Here is a 17,599-nt window from a genome sequence, read left to right on the forward strand (position 1 = left end):
GGTTCTGGGGAGCTGGTCTCTGGCTGCGACCCTCCCGGCGGCTGTAGACCCTCTGGGATCTCAGGCAGTCTTTGCTTAGAAACTGGGAGCCTGTTTGCAGTTTGGTAGGGGTGCCCTCTCTGGAGCCGAGTTTGCCCCTTTCCGGCTCTGGCGGGCCCCGCCTGCCCGCTGTGTCCGGCGGGGGATGGGGCGGTTCGCAGCCGGCTAGCTCTCCTCTGGTATCGCTCAGTCCTTTGTTCTGTGAGCGGGCCGGCAGTGCCTTAGAGTTGGGCTTTTCGCGGGATAGTTCTCTCTCTCTCTCGCTGTCCCACAGCTTAGGTTACTATCTCACGTTAGCTCCCTCAGATTGCCCTCGGGGCACTCGGGCCCGGTCCTTACCCTAGGCAGTGCCGCCCGCTCCTCTCCGTTCAGCCCCCACTTGCTGGTGGCGGATGATGCGAGCGTCTGGGGTTCTTTGCTGGGAGTTGCTTTAGGCACGTAATCTGTGGATTTTATTTATTTTTTCCTCCCAGTTATGTTGCCCTCCGAGATAAGAAATCCTCCCCCACACCCGCCGGTGAGAGGGTTTCCTGGTGCTTGGAAATTCCTCCTCTTTTACGACTCCCTCCCCGGGACGGGTCTCCGTCCCTAACTCTTTTGTCTCTCTTTTTATCTTTTATAATTTCTCCTACCTCTTTTGAAGATAATGCGCTGTTTTTGTGGAAGCCTGACGTCCTCAGCCAGCCTTTAGAAGTAGTTTTGTGAAGTTTGGTCAGCATTCAGATGTTCTTTCCATAAATTTGTGGAGGAGAGAGGGGTCTCCCCGTCCTATTCCTCCGCCATCTTAGCCCCGCCTCGACCAGTTGATTTTTGACTAGAGTGACAAGACAGTTAAACAGGGAAAGAATAGTCTTTTCAATGAATGGTACTGAGGCAACTAGATATCCACATATAAAAGGATGAAGTTGGACCCCTATCTCACATCATATGTGAAAACTAATTCACGCTGGGTCAAAGACCTAAATATAAGAACTAAAACCATAAAACTCATAAGAAAACATGGGAGTAAATCTTCATACATTGGATTTGGCAATGGATTCTTAGATATGACCAAGAGCACAAGTAAAAGGAGAAAAAATTTAGATAAATTGGACTTCATTAAATTTAAAACTTTTGTGCATCAAAGGATACTATCGAGAAAGTAAAAAGACAACACACAGAATGGGAGCAAATATTTACAAATCATTTATCTAATAAGGATATAGTATCCAGAATATGTAAGGAACTCTTAACAGCTCAACAACAAAAAGACAGCCCAGTTAAAAAATTAGCAAAGGACTTGAGTAGACATTTCTTCAAAGAAAATCTAAAAATGGGCAGTAAGCCCATGAAAAAGTGTTTAACATCATTTGTCCTTAGGGAAATGCAAATCAAAACCACAGTGAATGACTGACTTAAGGAGATGTGGTATTTGTTTGTGTGTTTATGTATTTGTATATACACCCACACACACACAAAATGCATATTACTAGCCATAAAAAATAACGAAATATTGCTATTTGTAGCAACATGGATGAACCTAAAGAAATTATGCTTAGTGAAATAAGTCAGAGAAAGATAAATACTATATGATATCATTTATATATGAAATCTAAAAAAATATAATACAAATGAATCTATATACAAAAGAGAAACAGGGTCAAAGACATAGAAAACAAACATGGTTACCAAAGGGAAGAGGTGGGGGGGGCAAATTAAGACTGTGGGATTAGCAGATACAGACTACTATACATGAAATACATAAGCAACAAGGATTTACTGCATAGCACAGGGAATTATACCTAATATCTTATAATAACTTATAATGGAATATAGTATGCAAAAAAAACCCCAAAACCCTGAATACCTGAAACACAACATTGTAAATCAACTATATTTCAGTTTAAAAAAAAAACCACAGTGAGGTAGCACTTCACACCTACTAGGATGGCTATTAAAAAAATGGAAAATAACAATGTTGGCAAGGATGTAAAGAAATTGAAACTCTTATATAGTACTAGTGGGAATGTAAAATGATGCAGCCACAGTGGAAAACAATTTGGCAGTTTCTTAAAATTCTTACTTCTGTATTAAACTTAGAATTACCCTGTGATCCAGCAGTTCCATTCCTAGGTGTATACTTGAGAGAAATGAAAATCTATGTTCAAGCAAAAACTTATATACAAATGTTCATTTGCAACATCAGTATTCATAATAGTCAAAGAAATGGAAACAACCCTAGTGTCTATCATCTAATGAATGGAAAAACAAAATGGGGTGTATATATACCCAAGGGAATGTTATTCAGCCATCAAAAGGAATGAAATTCTGATTCATGATACAACAGAGATAAACCTTCAAAACATAATGCTAAGTGAAAGAATCCAGACAGAAAAGGTCACATTTTGTATGATTCCTTTATATTGTGTCCAGAAGAGGCAAATCCTTAGAGACAGAAAACAGATTAGCAGTTGCTAGTGGCTGGGGGTAAGAAATGGGAGATGGAGAGGACTCCCAGGAAATGCACACCTTGACTCATCTTAATTCACCTTTAGATACTGCTGTGGTCTGAATGTTTGTGCTCCTCTGAAATTCATGTTTTGAAGTCCTCATGCCCATAGTGATAGTATTGAGGCCTTTGAGAAGTGGTTAGGTCATGAGGGTGGAGCACTCGCAAATGATATTAAAGCCCTTATGAAAGAGGCCAGCAGAGCTCCCGAGCCCTTCTACCATGTGAGGACAGAAAGAGAAGGCACAGGCTGCGGGCCAGGAAGAGGGCTCGGAACATGCCTAGGTGCTCACACCCTGATCTTAGACTTCCAGCCTCCAGAACTGTGAGAAGTACATTTTTGTTGTTTGTACGGTACCCAGTCTATGTTGTTATAGCAGCTCAAACAGACTTAAGGCAGATACCCAGTGCCTAATCCATAGATTGTCAGTAAGTGTGAATTAATAAGTAAATGGAAGAAAGGAAAAGAAGGAGGGAGGATGGGAGAAAAAGAGAAATATCATATCCTGCTGGTTAAAGTGTAAAGTGTAATTACTATAACTAGTTTGGAAAATAATTTGGCTATATCTACTAATTATGACTATAAATTGCCCTGTGACAGCCTAACAAAATATGAATGTACTTTGTAGACAGAAATATAGTCATCCCTCAGTATACCAACCTCATATTTCTTCCAGGACCTCCTTGGATGCCAAAATCCATGGGTGCTCAAGTCCGTTTTATAAAATGGCATGAAGTGTCCAGCTCTTTGTGACCCCATGGACTGTAGCCTGCTAGGCTCATCCGTCCATGGGATTTTTCAGGCAAGAATACTGGAGTGCGTTGCCATGCCCTCCTCTAGGGGATCTTCCTGACTGAGGGATCGAACCTGAGCCTCTTATGTGTGCTGCATTTGCAGGCACGTTCTTTACCACTAGTGCCACCTGGGAATCCCAGATAAAATGACATAGTATTTGTATATAACCTACACACATCCTGTTGTATAATTTAAATCTTCTTTAGATTACTTATATTATTACCTAAAACAATGTAAATGCTATGTAAATAGTGTGCTGTTGATTCAGGTTTTGCTTTTTGAAATTTTTTTTCCTAAATATTTTCAATCCCTGGTTGGTTGAATTCACTGATGTGGAGTTCTTGGATACAGAGGGTCAACTGTACTTGCATGTTCACCAAAAGTTATGTCCCAGAATATCCCCCAGATATGTCCCAAGTATTATCCCCCAACTGGCCATCAACAGTAAAATGGGGAAGTGAGTGAAAGTTGCTCAGTCATGTCTGACTCTTTGCAACCCCATGGAGAGTCCATGGAATTTTCCAGGCCAGAATACTGGAATGGGTAGCCTTTCCCTTCTCCAAGGGATCTTCCCAACCCAGGGATCAAACCCAGGTCCCTCGCATTGCAGGCGGATTCTTTACCAGCTGAGCCGCAAGGGAAGCCCAAAATGGGAAGTGAAAAGTGAAGTTGCTCAGTCGTGTCTGACTCTTTGCGACCCCATGACCATAGCCTACCAGGTTCCTCCATCCATGGGATTTTCCAGGCAAGAATACTGGAGTGGGTTGCCATTTCCTTCTCCAGGCAAAATGGGAAAGTGAACTGCAGTATATTCTTATGTTTAGAGTATTACACAGCCATGAAAACAAACTGTTGGGGACTTCCCTGGTGGTCCAGTGGTCTACCTTCCAATGCAGAGGATGCAGGTTTGATCCCTGGTCAGGGAACTAAGATCCTACATGCCTCATGTCCCCAAAACCATAAACATAAAACAGAAGCAATATTGTAATAAATTCAATAAAGACTTTAAAAGTTGTCCACATCAAAAAAATCTTAAAAAAGCAAACTACAGTTGTGCACAATGTAGTAGATGAATTGAACAAGTAGAAAGAAGTCAGAAACAAGAGTATAACTTACATGATTCCATTTAATGATACTCAAGAACTGGTAAAACTAAACAGTAGTGTCTAAGGATGCTTATCTAGATAGAAAAACTTTTTTTTAATAGGTGAGGGGAGGCTTATACAAAAGTCCTGATAGTTGTTATTACTTCTCAGGGAATGAGGAAGGTTTTGATTGGGAGGGGGAAGTGAGATATTCTAGTTTTTAATCTTGAGCGATGCTTACGATAGTGTTTGCTTTGTAATAATTTGTTAAGCTGTACATTTATATTCCACACACTTTTCTCTGTTATGTTTCACAATAAAAACATTTAAATAAGATTAAACAAATGATTAGTAGAAAAATATCAAGGTTAAATCCCATACAAAGTTATTGTGAGAAAAATAAAGAATGAAGAGTAGAATAACGTATCTACAGACAAGGAAAACACATCAGAAAACATCAAAATGAAACCTGTGATTTCAAAACAAGCTAAAAAGAACATTAAAAATACAAAGACATGAATAAAATAAATCAGAATTGGAAAAACTCAGAAATAAAGTAAAAAGAAATAACAAAAGGCTAAACTAGAAAAGGGCTTCCCTGGTGGTTCAGACAGTAAAGAATCTGCCTACATTGTGGGAGACCTGAGTTCGATCCCTGGGTCAGGAAGATCCCCTGGAAAAGGGAATGGCTACCCACTCCAGTATTCTTGCCTGGAGGATTCCATGGACAGAGGAGCCTGGTGGACTATAGTCCATGGGATCACAAAGAGTCAGACCCAACTGAGCGACTTTCACTTTTCAAACTAGAAGGAACTCAAACATAACACATAGTGCCGTATTCTTGCCTGGAAAATCCCATGGGCAGAGGAGCCTAGCGGGCTGAAGTCCATGGGGTCACAGAAAGCTGGACATGGCTTTAGACTAAACCGCAGCAGCCCAGCAGTAGAAACAACGTGTCAAGAGGAAAAATGGTGAATGGTAAAGAAAGGAGGAGATAAAGACAGATTCAAGAGAAAAGGGTCATGTATTGAAGATAGGAAAGAAAATTGCTGTATCAATAAGAGTCTCTGATGAGGAAAACCAAAACGAGGGAATAAAACAAATGCTAAAACCCATACTTCAAGAAACTTTCCTACTTCCCTGAAGTTAAATGCTTTGAAACTGCACATTAAATGACTGGAGTGCTTATCGAAGAACATGGGCCCAGAATGAGCAGTATCAAGGGAAACTAGCAAAATTACTGGCCTTTAAAGAAAAGGAGAAAAATAAAAACAACTTTGGGACATCTTTAAAAAAAAAAAAAGAATGTGTGACGTATGAGTACAATTAGGTTATCAGCATTTTTTGATAACAGTGCTTTAATGCTGGGACTGGAGTTGGAATAACATTTACGACACTTGAGAAAGAATATGCTAAAATTTTATACACAGCGAAACTGGCCTCTGTATCCTAAAGGACATATATGAACTGTCAATAACATGCAAGAACTTGAGGAGTATGTTCTTCTGATCTCTTTCTGAGAAATATACTAGAAAATGAGCTTCTGAAAACTAAAATGGCTAGAGAGACATAACCCTTAGGACTGGTGGTAAATGTTAAATATACAGTTATCTGTAGAACTAGAACTTCATGAGGGCTTAGAGAGTACAGTGTGTAACTCTGACAAAGTAAACAGTACAACTGTTTTTAAAAAGGAATAGTGGGAAAGCATATTTAGAATTATATGAATGCTTTCATTGATCATATTGGGGATGATTTTAGTACTATTATTCAGAGACTGGTATGTGTGTAATATACAATAGAACAGTTGGGTATTTATGGCATATTTTAATTCTATAATCCCCTTTGTCTTTGACCATCAGGATTTTAGTAGTGGAAGAAAGGAGATACAGATGTAATAGAGGCTAAGTAAAAACTTGATAGTCTGGAGTTTGAATTGGAAGTATCAAAATGGAAGTATCAAGAGCTATTTTGTATATGTGTATATGCGAAACTGTCTCTTGAAATATCATTGTTCACATGCACACAAAAATTCAGGGCCTTGGAGTAATGGCAGATTCCAGATCTATGGCATGAAATGTACGAGAATGAGCGTAGAATATATAAAATAGCAGAGAAGTTAGTAAAGACTAGTTGAGTCACGTCAAAAAGACTCAGCAGCCAAGTTGAAGAAATTCCTAAAGGTTATCAAAGAAGACAATTTGAGCTTCAGAAATAGTCATGATAGTTACAAAAGAATGAAAGCTTCCAAATATTTTTAAATCCATGATTTAAATGAGTTCATGATGATATTTTTAAAAAAAGTGGTCACTTGGAAGACGATTAGGAAACCAATTTATTATTTTATAAACTAAAAAAAGGAAACAATTATTCGCCCTTTCTGTGTGAATTGTACACCTGAATAAACAAAGTACTGTATGAGGAGAGGTTTCTTTATAAAAGTATTCCAACTACTAAGGGAAAACAGGAGAGAGAGAATAGCACCGTTTTGCAACCACCAGCAGACAACCACTGAGATTTAATAAAAAGAGGAACAAGCAGACACGCTCAGCCTTCTGTAATTTGCAGACACTCTTCTTAGTCTTGCTAAAAGGATATAAACAGGAAACACAGAGGACAGAGGAGCATGTGGAACTGTCCCAGGTGTGCAGGCAGAATTTCCAGGGAAAAACTCTGCGGGGTGCGTGGCCTAGATTCTTTCACAGATAAATAAGTGAAGAGGGGATAGAAGAGGAACCTATAGTTTAAAAAACAAATAGGACATCATATTTTTAAAATGCACAAGACTAAACTGTAGTATCTAGGAAACACATACTTGGATGTTAAAACCATTTTTTTTTTTAAATGCAAGGAGGTGATTTACTCTGAGTATCAGGGTGATGATGACTTTTGAGAGGGAGAGGGCAGAGTGTAGAGCTCTTGGAGTGACTGCCAGCTTGCTGTGCCTGTCGGAGTGATGTCTGCCTTATAGACGTCTTCTGTACTTGTGTTGTATTATTTCTTATTATTATTTTTAACAGTTTACATAAAATAGTTTTTAAATCTAAAGCTGCTTTAAAACCTTTCAGTAGTGTGCAGTGATAGTAGATGGGAAGATTCCCTGGAGGAGGAAATGGCAACCCACTCCAGTATTCTTGCCTGGAGAATCCCATGGACAGAGGAGCCTGGCAGGCTACAGTCCATGGGGTTGCAAAAGAGTCAGGCATGACGTAGCGACTAAACATCAACAACAACAGTGATAGTAGATAGTTCTACGTAGGAGAGGAAGATCTAGAAATTTGGAAAAAAAATTAATTGAACTTCTCAAGATGTGACAAATTCTGAGTATTTAATACTGTTTAAGAGAAGCACAAATTAAATATTGGTGCTTAGAACACAGCTTCCTTTTTTCTTGACAGTTTCTTTTTTCTACAGATACTGGATATTCACCTTGGATTGTATTCTTCATATATTTGAGTTGAGTTTAGGACTCGATGTTGAAAGCAACATGTCATTATATCAATTGTCTCTGTTTGTGGCCCATAAAGATAAAATATCATATTTGATGTCAGCTTAAATGTTTTAATTCCTCCTCAAATTTCCAGGGCATATTCCTTGGTTAATATTACTTTTTAAAAGTGAGAGATTAGATAAGATTATGAATAGATTTTAAATCCTTTATTTTTTTGTAGTTAACAGATCTCCAGCCTTTGTGTGTGTGTCACTGAGCGGGGTTTCAGTAGTGATCAGAACACACATCTCGCTTATTCTAATGAACCTCTACAACTTATATCAAGGAAGCTCGGGAAATTGATACTGAGGACAGGAGTGAGAAAACAACTAATTTGTTATGACGTATAACTGTCCATTTGAAAATTTCTCAGTGAACATCAAGTAACTGTTCTCAGATTTTTGCTGATAATGGCTTCCATTTAATTGTATGAAATTGCCCTTGTAGGAAAGAATGACAGCAATTTTGGAACATGAGGCTTTCTGGATACTTAATCCTGAATCCTTCTTTTTATTTGTCTAGTTATTTTAAAATATAAAGTATCTGCATTTTAAATCCCACAAACCATTTATTTAGGTGTTTTTACTCCAAAGGAGAGGACCTGATCCATGTTTTGGAAGTAAAATGGCCACGTTTTCTTCCCCTAGCTTTAAGAGCACCTTTCACTTATTACCCAGTACCTGATTGTTTTGATGCAGTTGTCTGACTCAGGGTTATACTTACTGGAGACGCAAATGAAGTGATATTGTGTTTGTATGTTCTGAATACACTTGAAATAGTTCTTTTCTGAGGACGTGGTTTTTTTCCCCCGTTACCTTTGTCGTCATTGAACATGCTAAGTTTAGGGCCATCAACTTTTGTCTTTTCTGATGCTGGTGAGGCTCTGAGCCCTTCTTTAAATGAATTGGTTATAACTTCATGACAATAAGGTGACTCACTGTCTCGTCCAGGGAAAATGATATCTGTTTCTTGGATTTTTCTTTGTGAACAAAAATTTAATCATTTTAACTAGCTTCTGGCAGATGGCTTCCTGTAGCTCTTGTTAAGACAAAGCACTTAGAATTGTCTAGAGATTAAGCTGATGTATGTATATCATGTGGTGCCAACTATTTTTTGTTTAATGCAGTTTTTCTGCCCCCCTCCCCCTTTTTTTTCCTTTTTGGGCAGGTAATGAAAGCATGGGATGCTCATGTGACAGCAGTATGCTCCCAGGATGCCAGTGAACTTGTGAGGAAGCTTGGGGCAGATGATGTGATTGATTACAAATCCGGAAATGTAGAAGAGCAGTTGAAATCTTCAAAGCCGTATGTATCCAAACAGTGTGCACGTTGGGAAGGTGGGAACAAGGATGATTGATAACGCACACCTGAGATGGTTTGGTGGCCTTACAGTCATGTTGGCATCTTAGAGAAGAGTCTGTGAAAACACTTCGTGTCACTAGAGGTCCTTTAGGTTGGTTTCTGTTTTTCCTCCAGATGTTAATACAGCATGATCATGTACTGTGATTTGTATTGAGGAAGATATTTTGCTTACCTGGCCTATTGCTAATTTTTAAGTTAACTTTTATTGCCAGTGTGTAAGAAGGCCAAATTGGAAGTATATTCCCCCTAGTGGCATTTGTCACCACGAGTGGAACGTAGAGCAGTACGTGACGTATGTGATTAGTGTTTTGCCCCTTTAATGGGGGTTTCAGAGAAGCAGAGGCCGTGTAGATACCAGTAATGGGAGCCTATGGATGTTGTCACTGCGCCTGAAGGCTAGGCTGTTATTTGACCGAACATACCAAGTGGGAGCAGACTCAGGAATTCTCTCAGGTCCAGTCCATCCTGACTGTGGCTCAGGCAGAGACAGGGAGGTGTTTCAGAACCTGGTCTTCACTCAGCCCAGGCAGAGCTGCAGTAGAGTATCTCAGGATCTATTTCACTGCTTCTGTTTCAAAGATTTTTCCTTTTTTAAATTAGTTTTTTTTTTAAATTATTTATTCACAAGGCTGTGCCAGGTCTGAGCTGTGGTATATGGGATCTAGTTCTCCACCAGGGATCAAACCTGGCCCCCTGCGTTGGGAACATGGAGTCTTAGCCACTGGACCATCAGGGAAGTCTCTTAAATTAGTTTTCAGAAGCTAATTATTCTTGCTCACTTTAAGTAGAAGTATATTTCCATAGGTTTAAAAAAAGAGAGAGAGAAAGACCTAGGCTTCCACACAGCAGTCACCTCTCTTCTGCTGCTTCTGGGAATAGCAGCAGGAGACAGGCCAAGGCCGACCATCTCCCTGCTGTCCACCTTTACTTTTATGCATGTCTGAAGTCTGTCTCCAGAGAAGAGAAGCCCTGGCGGGTGAAGGCGGGCACACACACAGGCCAGCCTCCCCTCTGCACCTCACTGTGCTCCTCTGCATCTCTGTCCAGTGGCTGTGCTGCTCCTGTTTACTCTTTTCCAGTCAGAGAACCTCACTAGCTCACAAACACAGGCTGTTCTGTTTTGAATGACTGCTTATTTAAAATTGATCTTTGCAGCTTCTGCCTGGAGGTTAGCCTCTTAATCCACCTAGAATAAATTTGTTCCTCTTTCCAAATAGCCTTTTAGATTTGAATCCTAGGATCTTACAGCGGGAAAGGGCTTTGAAGTCCTTCAGCCCTACTCTGTCATGCTACAGTCGAGAACATAAGGGCAGAGAATTGAGTATTCTTTATGCTCAGGATGATGCCACTTCATCATTAGTGGGAGAGCCGGGGCTGCAGCCTGGTCTCTGGACTTCTTTTTTCAGGCAGTGCCAATTCTGTAATGGCAGGCTGCCCTCTGTAATGCCATGGCTTCCCTCATAGCTCAGTTGGTAAAGAATCCACCTGCAAGCAATGCAGGAGACCCCGGTTCGATTCCTGGGTCAGGAAGATCTGCTGGAGAAGGGATAGGCTACCCAGTCCAATATTCTCAGGCTTTCCTTGTGACTCAGCTGGCAGAGAATCCACCTGCAATGTGGGAGACCTGGGTTGGAGAAGGAAAGGCTACCCACTCCAGTATTCTGACCTGGAGAATTCCATGGACTGTATATTCCATGGGGTCACAAAGAGTTGGACATGACTGAGTGCCTTTCAGTTTCAGGCTGCCCTTAAGTTTTATCTAAATTAAGTATCATCATATTTGTTTATCTAAAATTTGGGAATGAAATAGGAACTTAAAAGTAGAAACTTACACTCAGAAAAGAATTTTCTGTTAGTCTTTTTTTCCTAATGAAAAGGATAATCTAGTAAGGTCACTCTTCTGCACTTCATGTGCTTCAATTTTTATTTGCCCTTGTTTAGTTTAGTCCCATGAAAGACTCAAGGGCCACAAAGTTGGCCAAAGTTGGTTTTAGAAGCTTTGATGTTTGACTTCATGCAGATGAATTTAGAAGGAAAAAGGGGTTTATGGAAAAGGAATTCCTCTATGAGCTTGCTTGATATATAAGCATGCATTCTCTAAATAGATCTTTGTTTTCAAAAGTATTTTAAAACTTCTTTGGGTTTTATCCCCTTTAAGTGGAATATAGTGATTATAGCAATTTTAGATTAGATTTAAGGAGTTGAATATCTGTTAGTTCCTGTGGATTGCATTATGACTGAGTGTTTTGGCATGTCAGAGCAGAACTGAAGGTTGAGAGCAGGCTATTGATTTCTCTGTAGGCATTGTGCTGATGTTGTACATGAAACCAAAAGAAAATTCCAGAAGGTGAAGAGGATGCTGCTACACGCAGATCTGATTGTGAAGGGAATAAAAGCAAATCACTCCTGTGGGTCAAAATGTAATACACTCCTCTCTTAAGTATTCACATGCACTAAAGCGTACTGTGACTTATATTGGATGAATAGCTGTGCAGTTTTCTATAAAGCTTGAGTCAAGGTGTCTCAGCCTTGGCAACCTTAGTTTCTCAACTATTGACATTTGGGGCTGAATACTTTTGTTGTGGTGAAAGGCTTTCCTGTGTGTTTTAGGATGTTTTATCATCATCCTGGGCCTACAGATGCTAGTACCCCCTTAGCACCACCTCCCCCAGTTGTCACAACTAAAAATCTCTCAAAACGTTGCCTAATATGTCTCCTGGGGACCAAAATCATTCTCAGTTGAAAACCACTTGTTTAAGTCGTTCTTAAAGTATTAGAAAATAAGATGATTTTGACGTAAGACCAGAAACTATAAAACTCCTAGAGAAAACACTGTCCGACATAAACCACAGCAGGATCCTCTATGACCCACCTCCAAGAATATTGGAAATAAAAGCAAAAATAAACAAATGGGACTTAATTAAAATTAAAAGCTTCTGCACAACACAGGAAAGTATAAGCAAGGTGAAAAGACAGCCTTCAGAATGGGAGAAAATAATAGCAAATGAAGCAATGGACAAACAATTAATCTCAAAAATATACAAGCAACTCCTGCAGCTCAATTCCAGAAAAATAAACGACCCAATCAAAAAGTGGGCCAAAGAACTAAACAGACATTTCTCCAAAGAAGACATACAAATGGCTAACAAACACATGAAAAGATGCTCAACATCACTCATTATCAGAGAAATGCAAATCAAAACCACAATGAGGTATCATTTCATGCCAGTCAGAATGGCAGCTATCCAAAAGTCTACAAGCAATAAATGCTGGAGGGGGTGTGGAGAAAAGGGAACCCTATTACACTGTTGGTGGGAATGCAAACTAGTACAACCACTATGGAGAACAGTGTGGAGATTCCTCAAAAAACTGGAAATAGAACTGCCATATGACCCAGCAATCCCACTGCTGGGCATACACACCGAGGAAACCAGAATTGAAAGAGACACATGTACCCTAATGTTCATTGCAGCACTGTTTGTAATAGCCAGGACATGGAAGCAACCTAGATGTCCATCAGCAGACGAATGGATAAAGAAGCTGTGGTACATATACACAATGGAATATTACTCAGCCATTAAAAAGAATACGTTTGAATCAGTTCTGATGAGGTGGATGAAACTGGAGCCTATTATACAGAGTGAAGTAAGCCAGAAAGAAAAACACCAATACAGTATACTAACGCATATATATGGAATTTAGTAAATTGGTAAAGATAACCCTGTATGCGAGACAGCAAGAGACACAGATGTATAGAACAGTATTTTGGACTCTATGGGAGAGGGCGAGGGTGGGATGATATGGGAGAATGGCACTGAGCATGTAAATTATCATATGTGAAATGAATTGCCAGCCCAGGTTCAATGCATGATACAGGGTGCTCAGGGCTGGTGCACCAGGATGACCCAGAGGGATGGGATGGGGAGGGAGGTGGGAGGGGGGTTCTCGAAGGGGAACACATGTACATCTATGGTGGATTCAAGTCAATGTATGGCAAAACCAATACAATATTGTAAAGTAAAAAAAATAGATAAATTTAAAAAAAAAGAAAATAAGATGATTTTGTGATTTAAAAAAGAAATCACATTTGACTTACCTTGGAGAAAACCCAGTAAGTAGATGTGCCTTTTCTCATCTGTCCGAGCAGCCACCCCTCTGCTGCTTGTGAGCTGTCACGGAAACAAACCATGGAGCTAACTGGTGGAGGGAGTGAAGGCGGCTTGGAGCCCTGGGTAAAGGCTGACCAGGATGTTTTGACATGATTCTTCCTCTCCAGGTTTGACTTTATCCTAGACAATGTTGGTGGATCTACCGAAACGTGGGCTCTAAATTTCCTCAAGAAGTGGTCGGGAGCCACGTATGTGACTCTGGTGACTCCTTTCCTCCTGAACATGGACCGGTTGGGCATCGCGGACGGCATGCTGCAGACAGGCGTCACCGTGGGTTCTAAGACGTTGAAGGTAGGAGTAGAGTCTTGGTTGGCGAGAGCCAGCAGGCACCTCAGGCTTCTGGGGGTGGGTTTCCTCTGAGCCTTTTCTTCTCCAAGAGAAAAGAAACTTTGGAGTCCCATACTGACTGGGTACAAATTCTTGCCTCCCCTTTGGTAGCTGTGTAACCCATGAAAATGACTTAGTGTCACTAAGCTTCAGCATCTTCACCTGTGAAATGGAGCTCACGGTGTCTCCCTTACTGTGTATTGTAGGAATTAAATGAAATCTTCCATGTGAAGAACTTGGCCCACCTAGTACCTAAGATGCACTTATTAAATGTTAGCCTTTATGATTAGCTATATTAACCTCTCTCGATCCCGTCTGATACAACTTCTGTTTTTTTCCTTGTCTGTGCCTGATGGCTCTCCCTCTGTTTCTCCATCTTAATACATAAGTCTCTTGTGTATGAAGGTGGAAGTTTTATTAAGACAGCATAGAGCCAGCTGTTTTCATGGTAGTAACAATGGGATATGCCAGTACCTCAAATGGAATAAGTGATATAAAAAAATAAAGATACATGCTTTTTTTTTTTAATTTGGCAAAATACTTCAGGCTCAGGAGAAAGGCAATAGAAGTTTCCTCGAGGGTAAAAAGATTGTATGTTGAGCTACACTGCCCCATATTTGCAAGGCGACTGGTTCAATAAGTATCTTCAGCTTCCTGATTCTAGAAATTAATTTGGAAGCTTTTAGGGGTAGAGTTTAGGACTTTGGCCTCTTGAATGCTCTGTACTGACTGGGTCCTTAGAGGTGGGGAAGAAGGGCCTTGATGGAGGAGGCACTGCTCAGTCCTTAGGAACTAGGTCTGGGTGACAGAAGTGAACAAACTGGACAGTGTGCTCCAGGTTCTTTCCTTTCACTTGGTTCAGATGGCTCCCGGGAGCAGTGTCCACAGGGTGCTTTGTTGTGGAGAGAGGAATCTTAGCTGTCCTTTGAATCTTCTCTCCCTTTTCATCAAACCCAGGCTTCCCAAGTGCTTTCACATATAAGCTTAAGTTTTCTGTAAGATTTCACAGTTGGTGTTCCAGTGAGACCTCCAACAAGCTGAGCTTTAGAGTTGTCCTCTGAGAGTAAAACAGGCCTAGCTCTCTTCATTTTCCCTTTCTCTTTCTTGAAAGATGATAGTGGTAATCTCATGCGAAAACCTTTTAAGTAGTTTCTGATGTCTTCCTGAGAATGTGCACAGTTAAAGCCTCGCTGTAGTGCCTGCCTGCTTTGGTTTACTCTCTCCTGTAATGGCCTGGAAAAAAAAAGAAACCACAGACCCCTTAGAGCAGAAGATAGAAATTCTGCTGTTGCAGACCAAAAGTTTCACCGTACAGAGCAACCTGCTGTGAAGAACCGTAGATCCAGCAGTTGTGACCATTGCTGTTCCTTCTTTAAAACCCTGAGCAATTACCAGAATGTTTTCATTGTAGTTGATAAGGCCAGTCCTTATGGAGAAGTACATGAACAGGTCTCCTATGATTATAATTAACTGGACCTGCTGTAAGCTTGGGAGAAGGCAATGGCACCCCACCCCGGTACTCGTGCCTGGAAAATCCCATGGACAGAGGAGCCTGGTAGGCTGCAGTCCATGGGGTCGCTAAGAGTCGGACACAACTGAGCAACTTCACTTTCACTTTTCACTTTCATGCATGGAGAAGGAAATGGCAACCCACTCCAGTGTTCTTGCCTGGAGAATCCCAGGGACAGGGGAGCCTGGTGGGCTGCCGTCTATGGGGTCACACAGAGTCGGACACGACTGAAGCAACTTAGCAGCTCTAGGCTTGGGACAGACCAATGCCTCTGTTGTATAGCTACCTGAGCCTTCAAATATGGTTTTGTTTGTTTTAGTCAGTTCCCTAGACTAGTGCTTCCTGACCTCTTTCATGCTATGACACACACAGGAGATGATAGTATTTAAATGGCATACTGAGAGCGCCCTGAGCCAAGAGCAGACTATCTGGAGACTTCTGTCAGCCCAGGCTCTGCCCTGCTACTCCAAGGGCTTGTCATACCTACTCCAGGGTAAGCTTGGCTCTGTTTGCATCTGTGGTCCTGGGGTAATGATTACCAGTGACCCCTTTAACTCTTAACAGTTGTTCCAGGTTGGACGATGAGCTAGGAGGTCACTCAGCCAAACCAGTTAGCCATTCTGGGCACATCCGTTGCGAAGGTCTGCCTCGACAGCAGCTTGGGTTTGTCTGTCTCTCCACAGTCTTAAAGACTGGTTTGCATGGCCCCAGTTTTTCCTCAACAAGCTTTACTTTCAGCACTAGATAAATACTTGTCGAGTCCTTTCTGTGTCAGACACTTTGCATACATTCGCATTTAGTCCCTCCAGCATCCCCGTCAGCTGGGAGGTGGTGCCTCCATCCTACAGGCCAGGATACAGGCTGAAAGAGGTAACTTGACCTACGTGACACAACCGTCCAGGCCTGAGGCAGAGCAGCGGGGGAGTGCTGTCGCCCCTGCCAGCTTCATGCCGAGATGGTAGCTGATCGTCATGCTGAGATGTGAGGCAGCAGTGAGCTCAGTGCAGAAAGTCTGCGCTCACTGGATGGTGGTGGGCAGGTGTGGGGAGGGAGGCAGCAGGTGGACACTGGCTGGCCCCATCCTACCTCTGGATCGCTCTCATCTGATGATGTTTAGTTGGGAGGGTCACTGAGGTATCACGGAGAACCTCAGCTCACTTGTTGTTTTGATAATGGCCTACCCTACCTCTGACATGAAGAATAATCAAAAGTGGGTATGGCAGTAGAGTGGTCATGAACCTTCTTGGTATAAGATTTTGCTACTCGTCATCTGGGGGCATTTTGTCTCATCATAGCATTTAGTGACTTGAGACTTGGTGTAACTATAGGGGAATGTCCAGCCATGACACATGAGGAACTTTACACTTCGTTTTGCTTTTAAAACTATCTTATTCCTTTGAGCCAGAAAAAGAATAATTGTGATTGGATTTCTTGTCTAAGATCATATTTTGGTTCCTTATGCCCTTGAAGCATTCCTGAATTAGGTAAAACCTCTTTTCTGGTGCCTTGGGGCTTTATTCACACCTTGGTAGGGAAAGTCTAGAGGTCTCAGCCCCTCATATCTCCTAGGGGAGAAACCGAGTGTGTGAGACTGGTGAGACTGCCCTTGTAAAAAGAGCTTTCCTGTGCTTGCTTGCCTGACAGTCACAACTTGGGGAAGAAGCCCGAGTTCACATGGGTGCATCTCTGTTCACTCACTCAGTTATGAAGCGTTCACGGGCATCCATTGTCTGTCAGTCACCATGCTGGGCGTACAGCTCATTGTGGCGGAGTGAGATGGGAAAGCAGTTTGTCTATCTTAGTCAGCCAGGAAATACGTTTCCCTAAATTTGCATTTAGTCAGATTTATTTCCTTCTGAAATTTGACATGTTTTGTTTTGTTTTCAGCATTTCTGGCAAGGAGTCCATTATCGCTGGGCCTTTTTCATGGCCAGTGGTCCATGTCTAGATGACATTGCGGAACTGGTGGAGGCGGGAAAGGTAAGTGTGTTGCCAGGGTGTCCCTGGTCACCTGGGTGACCTTCCTAGCAAGCCTGGTCAGTGGGAGCTCTACAGAGGTAGGCTCGGCCAGTGTCCACATTGCCTTATATGCCAAATTCAAGTGCCGTGTTTTGGGCTCTGTCTCCATGGGAATCATAGCCACAGATTGCTGCATTTGAGAAAGAGCATATGCCATCTGGGGCAGCCCCCGTGGTTTATAGATGAGAGGCAGGCCCAGAGAGCTTATATGCTTTTCTCAGAGACACTTGGTTAGATGGTGGTAGAGCTGGGATCTACAGCTAGGCTGCTAACATTTTGATAATAGTCGTGAAAAAAAGGTACCGTGAAGACAGT

At 41.6% G+C, this 17,599-nt stretch overlaps 1 protein-coding gene across 2 annotated transcripts in view; it reads left to right on the top strand.

The window, feature by feature from the left end:
• RTN4IP1 (reticulon 4 interacting protein 1) overlaps nt 1-17,599 on the top strand; it is a 61,762-nt gene that overhangs the window by 37,125 nt on the left and 7,038 nt on the right. For both annotated transcript variants that reach the window (XM_081526880.1, XM_081526879.1), the window contains exons 6-8: nt 9,066-9,202; nt 13,536-13,719; nt 17,153-17,245. In XM_081526880.1, the coding sequence (XP_081383006.1) occupies nt 9,066-9,202; nt 13,536-13,719; nt 17,153-17,245 (414 nt within the window). The remainder of the gene's footprint in view (nt 1-9,065; nt 9,203-13,535; nt 13,720-17,152; nt 17,246-17,599) is intronic.

This window comes from Giraffa tippelskirchi, chromosome 9, assembly GCF_054371585.1.
Source record: "Giraffa tippelskirchi isolate mGirTip1 chromosome 9, T2T-mGirTip1v1.2.pri, whole genome shotgun sequence".
NCBI lineage: Eukaryota > Metazoa > Chordata > Mammalia > Artiodactyla > Giraffidae > Giraffa > Giraffa tippelskirchi.